Source organism: Olea europaea, chromosome 13 (genome assembly GCF_002742605.1).
Source record: "Olea europaea var. sylvestris chromosome 13, O_europaea_v1, whole genome shotgun sequence".
NCBI lineage: Eukaryota > Viridiplantae > Streptophyta > Magnoliopsida > Lamiales > Oleaceae > Olea > Olea europaea.
This window is the reverse complement of record NC_036249.1, coordinates 29,512,942-29,519,889: the sequence shown is the minus strand read 5'-3', so window position 1 is coordinate 29,519,889 and position 6,948 is coordinate 29,512,942. Positions and strand designations below refer to the sequence as shown.

The window sequence follows — 6,948 nt, the reverse complement described above, 5'->3', positions numbered from 1 at the left end:
ACGCCGGAAATAGCCGAAAATTTGGGAGCAAATTTTGGTTTTCGTCTGGCAAAGATAGAAACTCTGATAAACCCCCAAAGTTCACCTTTTATAGGAAAGACAAGTCCAATCTCCACCGTTGAATTCAAATACGATCAATCTAAACCGTTTGTCGTATCCTCAATCCCGGCCGTTGAAATGAAACACCAGATTTGATCTACGCCCAAGATGTCGCTGTGGCTTTCACGCTAAATTGAAACGCGTCGCCTCGGTTACAAACAGCCGTCAATAATAATTACTAGCCGCAGCAGCCTTTTAGGAGAATGGGCATGGTACCCAACTGTCACCTTGGAAACACGCAACAGTTGTCAAATCATTGGACTTTTGGGTCGCCTCGGATGATCTCCTCCCCCAACTTTACAAAGCTTGGACGCGCCCGATGCGAACGCCACATTGACTCATCGCCTAGGTCGCTGCGTTTCCTCCCATACTTTACAAAGTTTCAGCCATCTCCCCACGCGTTGACCTTTTCCTGCCAACGCGTCGGTGCGAGACGAGCCCCCCAACTTTACAAAGCTTGGACGCACCTGATGCGAACGCCCCGTTGGCTCATCGCCTCAGTCGGTGCGTTTCCTCCCATGCTTTACAAAGTTTCAGCCATCTCCCCACGCGTCGACCTTTTCCTGCCAACGCGTCGGTGCGAGACGAGTCCCCCAACTTTACAAAGCTTGGACGCACCCGATGCGAACGCCCCATTGGCTCATCGCCTCGGTCGCTGCATTTCCTCCCATGCTTTACAAAGTTTCAGCTACCCCCACGCCGCGGTCCAGTCAGGAAAACAAATCCACGCATAATATAAATATTCATTCCCGGATTTGGGGGACCACTGTTACGCCTCATTTTACGAGCCTCGATACCGAAGTGTCATCTCACTCCGAAGTGATACATCGATTCCTACTACTGATCTGCCGAAGTATCCCACCTCCGAGGTCGGGTTCAGGTGGACCCCGGTTAGAAGATCCGCCGCCAATTTAAGATTTGTTCTACATATAAGGTTTAAATTGATCTGACGTCCCCATGAGGCTATTTGATGTGACTTATCAACTTTATGTCAATTCAACTCAGGGGAAACAAACTGTCCGTCCACTCTACAAGAGCGGCTGATTGACGCCTATGAGCAGACGCTTCATACCGTCAGATGTATACACGTGTTCCACATCCCACGGTTCATACCACCTATAAATACCCGAAGTTTGGCAAGAGGCAAAGGTAATGAAACTCTCAATACATAGCATTCCATAACAAGTTTATATATTCTCCTCCCCCTTTATTGATTGATTTGTGTAGCCCCAGGGCACTGTTCCGACCACCCAAACCTGACTTGACCGTCAGAGTGTATACAGCCGCCACCCCCGTCGGTTCCGGCCGTGTGCGCCTGACTATTTGTTCATTTCGCAGGGACGAATACGTGGAGTAGCTATAAGTTGGCCACGTGGAGGAGCCATTTTTGGAGGTCAACACGCGACATATTAATTCATCTTCTTGGCGCTTTTATCTTTCATTTCTCACCGCTTCGGTTTCTCCATTTGTAGGTTCCGGTAATGGCGCAAGATTCGGATCTAAGATGTAGAAGATCTTCAATGCAGTGAGAAGAAACTTCAATTTGTCTTTCCATTGAGTGAAGTTCGTTCTATCGAACCGATCTAATCGCAATAAGTCTTGATTCATGAGTTTGATTGTCGCCATCGTTGTCTCGCTTTTCATTGCAGGAATTATCGTTTGAGATTGTTGTAAAAATTTCACCGAGTTGGAGTAGAAGTCACGATATATCAACCGGCAACGCCAAGAACAAGATAATCACAAACTTGTATAAACGAATGACTTGAACACGATATCGTTGTCCTCAAACGATATTTGCCCATTCTCCTATTGATTTGAGATGTTTCGAAAATTGATGGCAAATGGTTTGTAGGATTTTAACAAGCCTTGACAAGAATTAATCACCAAAGCACAAGTGAAAATCCTTGAAAACTTGAAGAACACAATGGTTGAATATGAATGTAAATAGGGATTTTGATTGTTCTTAGGACAAATTATGGATTGCAAGATGTTTTTCTAACATCTTTCCTTCAAACATGGCTCTCCTATATATAGTTATCAGCCAGAAGTACAAAATGGTGCCAAAAAATCAAGTGAAAAGTCACTAATTTCAAATTTGTAAGATCAAAAATCCTATCGTGTGACCGTATGGTACAAACCCATACAGTCACATGAACCCACCCATGGTTTCGGCATATGGCCATGCAACCTCATGGAGATATGTCATGCGGTCTTATGAACCAATTTTTTTATTTTATTTATATAGTTGTTGGTTTTGAACAATATAATCACAACAATTTATTCGTAAAAAGAGTTATAAAGTTATAAAAAAAAATTTCCTATTTTATTTCGATCTGGGGTTCACTACAGGATATCTCGATCGAGTTAAAAAGGAAAAAAGGAAATTGTGAATTTAAAAAAAAATGGCCATTAGGATATCTCGATCGAGTTAAAAAGGAAAAAAGGAAATTGTGAATTTAAAAAAAAAATGGCCATTAAATAGTATTTTCCTTTATCGAATCACCCCCACCTCGTACTCAAATTCCATCTCTTCTTAAAATAAAATAAAATACAGAATTTAAAAAAATGGAAAAGAAAAAAGATAAAGATAAAGAAAAACAATCTTGCTCTAAAAACAAGTCATAAACTCAGAACAGATAGAAGGAAAAGGATGAGTACTTTGATGAAGCAAGGGCTTCTCTCATGGAGTCATCGCCATCCACACTCCCTTTGCAGATTCTTCCCAACCGCTTTCAGAGCCCCACAATATGCAAAACCCATTTCTCCTTGCACAGTCTTTGACACTCTCAACCGCACAAATCTTAGGAGAGAAAGTAAAGATGGAGTCTTTAAGCAAGAAGTGCTCACTGTTGTTGATTTCGAGGTACTTCCACAAGTTATTGCCTTATTGGGGTTTTTCCAAAAATTGATTATTAGATGGATGTTGTGTTTATACTTTATATTTATCTTTTCTAGTTTTTCTTAGAATTGTGAAATTCTTGTTTTCTAGGTGATTTATGAGAGGTAGTTTGTTACTTTATGAGTTTGGTACATGTGTTCTTCTGCAAAACTTATTTTTTGGTTCGTTCTAGTTTAATTTTATTTATGAAGTAATAAAATCTTTTTATAATGTCCACCTAGGTATTTTGTAAACTACTGTTCGTAAATATGATTTTGACGTTTTGGTATGAATTGTGTTTAGCTTTTGAGGTTAGCTCATTATTGTAGAAAATGAAATATGAAAACAGATATGAATTGGATTCAGATGGAAAAATAGCTGTTAATTACTTTATATTTTGATATGACTTGACAATAAGGGGAAGCCATGAGGAAGAAGAGTGAATGGTTCTAGAAAAAAAGAAATAAAAAATTTAATCTCTTGGGCCAAAAACAGGTTATAGCAACCCAATCCACGAGAATTAAGTTGGAATGGTTGGAGTTGTCTATAAGGATCTTGAATGCAAACAACGGAGGTGAAGTTTTTGGGCAGAAGTTTAGGCCCTCACTAGTTATCATGACCCAATTCATCCTGAACTAGATCATGTTCTGATAAGCTTCAAAATTTACTCGTTTGGAAAGTAAGTGTAGAGTTAAAAAAAGTTAAGCTTTAGAACTAGAAAACCCAAAAATGAAAAAGATTAACTTCTAAAGAAGCTCAAACTCGTTTGGCCATAATAATAACTTTGGAGTTTAGATAAACCTGCTTTTGGTTCAATGTATTGTGATGAGCCCGCGCTTGTGGACAGGACTAGGGACTGAACAATATTCGACCCACATTGGCAATATGGTAATTGTTTAAGTACATGACCCAAGTAGCTAATATTTGATTTGAGCTTCTGAATTTGGTGGTGGTGGTTTAGGCTCCTAGAAGTTGCCAATTCTAGCCGTTTAACCTTGTATAAGTTGAGATAAATATGAGATCCTTTAGAAATTGAGTTGAATTCCTTGGATTAAAAAAAATATATATATATATTTAGAAAATTGAAATGTGAATATTATTACTTGAAATGATATTAAGATGGACTTTAGAATGATCTATTCATATAACTATATGAATTTTTTGAAATTTCAAGCTATTTGAGAGTGTGAAAACATCATTCATTGACTAATTGTATTTCAGAATATGCAGAAGAAACTTTCTGATGTTTTACAGCATGAAAAGGGCTTTAGGATTAGATTTTAGAAATTATATTTACTCTTTGTTTGGTGTAGATTAAACACTGATAAAATTCTCAAGACAAGTCAATAATTAATTATAATCACACATTTTATCAACTTCTACTAAAAATTTGAAATTAATCTATACCAAACAGGGGCTTAAAAATTTAATCCATTAGTTGATAACAAAATCTTTAGCTTTATTTAATCTGAAATAAATAAGCGGAAGATATGTCTCTCTCTCTCTCTCTCTACTCTATTTCTTCGAATTGAACTAGCCAAATCCCCAAGCAGAAATGTAAATGGTCCAATTGTTCCTGGTATATCTCGTGCATTGTTTTCTTGTACTTGTAGTTGGTAATGTATCTAAATATGGCACTGGTTGAACTCCCATTTTATTCTTTAATCCATTAATATAACTCTGGCAGGAAAAAGTGTGTACCAGATTCCCTGCAACCGCGCTTATCATGGCAAATGCATTGATGTTTACTACAGCTCCAGAAGCACTTGCAGAAACATGTGTAGCTGAGAATTCTGTTTTCAATATGCCATTGTTGCTTTTTGTTGCCCTTATAGGAGCTACCGTTGGGGGTAAAGCACTTGCAAATTCATGCAAACTTGACTCTAATCAAGTAGTTACAAATTTGGACTAATCATATTCCATCCATTTTCGTCTATAACATAGAGCATCTTTGGCTAAGTTTAAAAAATATGTAAGTTTTAAAAGAAATAAATAATTCTGATCAAAATTTGAAACGAGTAAGTTACTTCTTTTGATTGTAAGGTATGAGTTAGTTTAAAAAGAAGTAAACTTAAAAGTAAGGAAAAGAATAAGTTATCCAGGCAAGGAAGTAACTTTTGACTGTAAGGTAAGAGTTAGTTTAAAAAGATGTATTCTTAAAAGTAAGAAAAAGAATAAGTTATCCAGCCAAGGCATGAAGTAATTTTTTAAGCTTAGCCTTTAATTCCTTCAACTATTCATTTTGTCAGGATTACTTGCACGGCAGAGAAAAGAAGAACTGCAGCGACTGAATGAACAGCTGCGCCAGATCAATGCAGCTTTGAGAAGGCAAGCTAAGATTGAATCTTACGCACCCAGTTTAAGCTATGCTCCTGTTAGTGGAAGGATAGCAGACAATGAAGTGATTGTGGATTCAAGGAAGCAAGAGCTAATAACTCATCTGAAAAATGGGAAGAATTTTTTGAGAAATCAAGGTCCTGAGAGGGCATTTTCAGAGTTCAAGTCAGCACTTGAGCTTGCCCAGAATCTAAAGGATCCGATTGAAGAAAAGAAGGCTGCAAGGGGATTAGGTATGTCACTTTTCTTGTTTAAGATCTTTGTTCTTCATGTCTTTAATGATGCTGGTTTGCTGGAAATATCATGCTATATAAATATACAACTGCTTAATTTGATACCTTAAAATTATGCAGATGTATAGTATCGATTCCCCCCCCCCCCACCCCAAAAACCTATGCGTTACATCCCCCCCCCCCCCCCCCAAAAAAAAAAACCTATAGGGGGCGCCACTTGTAGTACAGGGCCCATGTGGCCTTGTACAACCATCATTTTCCTCCAATGTTCTGCGGTGGGTGGGTATGAGGGAGGTTCAAAGTATCTACACCTCTATTGCACAGACACTTCAAATTGGGTGGAATGTCCATGTCGGACGTGTCAAATACCAGTACTCATCGGACGCTCTACCATGGTCATTTTTCTTTCTTTATCTGAATGTTATATATTTTTAACTTAAAATTATTATTAAATAACAAATAATTACTCATATTTAAAAGATTTCAAAGTTAGTAATGGGTATAAAACTAAATGTATACTATATAAATGAAAAATTATAAAGGATCTAATCAACGTATAGGTGACGTGTCATGCCAATACTTTTTCGAATGTGTCCGTGTTGATGCATCATAGATTTACATAGATTTCTTTATTCTAGTTGGACTTTTTTGGGGTTTTTTTTCTCATAGTACAATGTGCCCTGAGTTATTGTTCTTTTAATATAGTTTTGTTTGTAAGAAGCTTATTATTCATCTTTTAGGGGCATCGCTGCAACGGCAGGGTAAGTATAAGGAAGCAATCAAGTACCACACTTTGGTTCTGGAAATTTCTCAAAGAGAAGGAGAGGAGTCGGGAAATACAGAAGCGTATGGAGCAATAGCTGATTGTTATACTGAGCTTGGAGATTTGGAACGAGCTGCAAAATACTACGACCAATATATTGCAAGGTTAGAATCAGATTGATCTATCCATGCCCCTCGGGATCTCTTCATTTAGATTGATGTTGGAATATTTAGTTGAGTTTGTTCCATGTTTTGCAGATTGCCATTTTTGTCCAGACCTTTTATGTGTATCCATGTCACAGTTTCTATGAGTAATGCTTAGAATTAAATCTATTTGTATGAAATATGGCTAGAGGCGGAAATACAGTGGGGCAGTGGGGTCATCAGTGGTTTCACCTGCCCCCATCCTAAATTTGAGAATTCAATATTTTGCGTAATTTTTTTTTTCCAAAATTTTCAAAAAAAATCCTTGTGATCAATTTTTTGCCACACAATTAAAATTTTGTGAAATTTGCCCCCAACAATTATTATCCAAGTTATGACCTATGGTTTCAAAATCGGATTGGACAGGTCGGTTCAACTTGGAAAACAAGGAACCGGTTGGTAAGAGTTAGTCAATGAGGGGACGAGATAGAGTCG

The 6,948-nt window shown here is 37.8% G+C and overlaps 1 protein-coding gene across 1 annotated transcript; it reads left to right on the top strand.

Annotated features, from left to right (window-relative positions):
• The first annotated feature begins 2,664 nt into the window (after window positions 1-2,664).
• On the top strand, window positions 2,665-6,742 carry LOC111408116 (protein FLUORESCENT IN BLUE LIGHT, chloroplastic). The gene is made up of 4 exons (XM_023037911.1): window positions 2,665-2,962; window positions 4,665-4,827; window positions 5,227-5,547; window positions 6,288-6,742. The coding sequence occupies exons 1-4, from the start codon at window positions 2,750-2,752 to the stop codon at window positions 6,488-6,490; spliced, it is 900 nt and encodes a 299-aa protein (XP_022893679.1). The 5' UTR covers window positions 2,665-2,749; the 3' UTR covers window positions 6,491-6,742.
• Window positions 6,743-6,948: the final 206 nt, after the last annotated feature.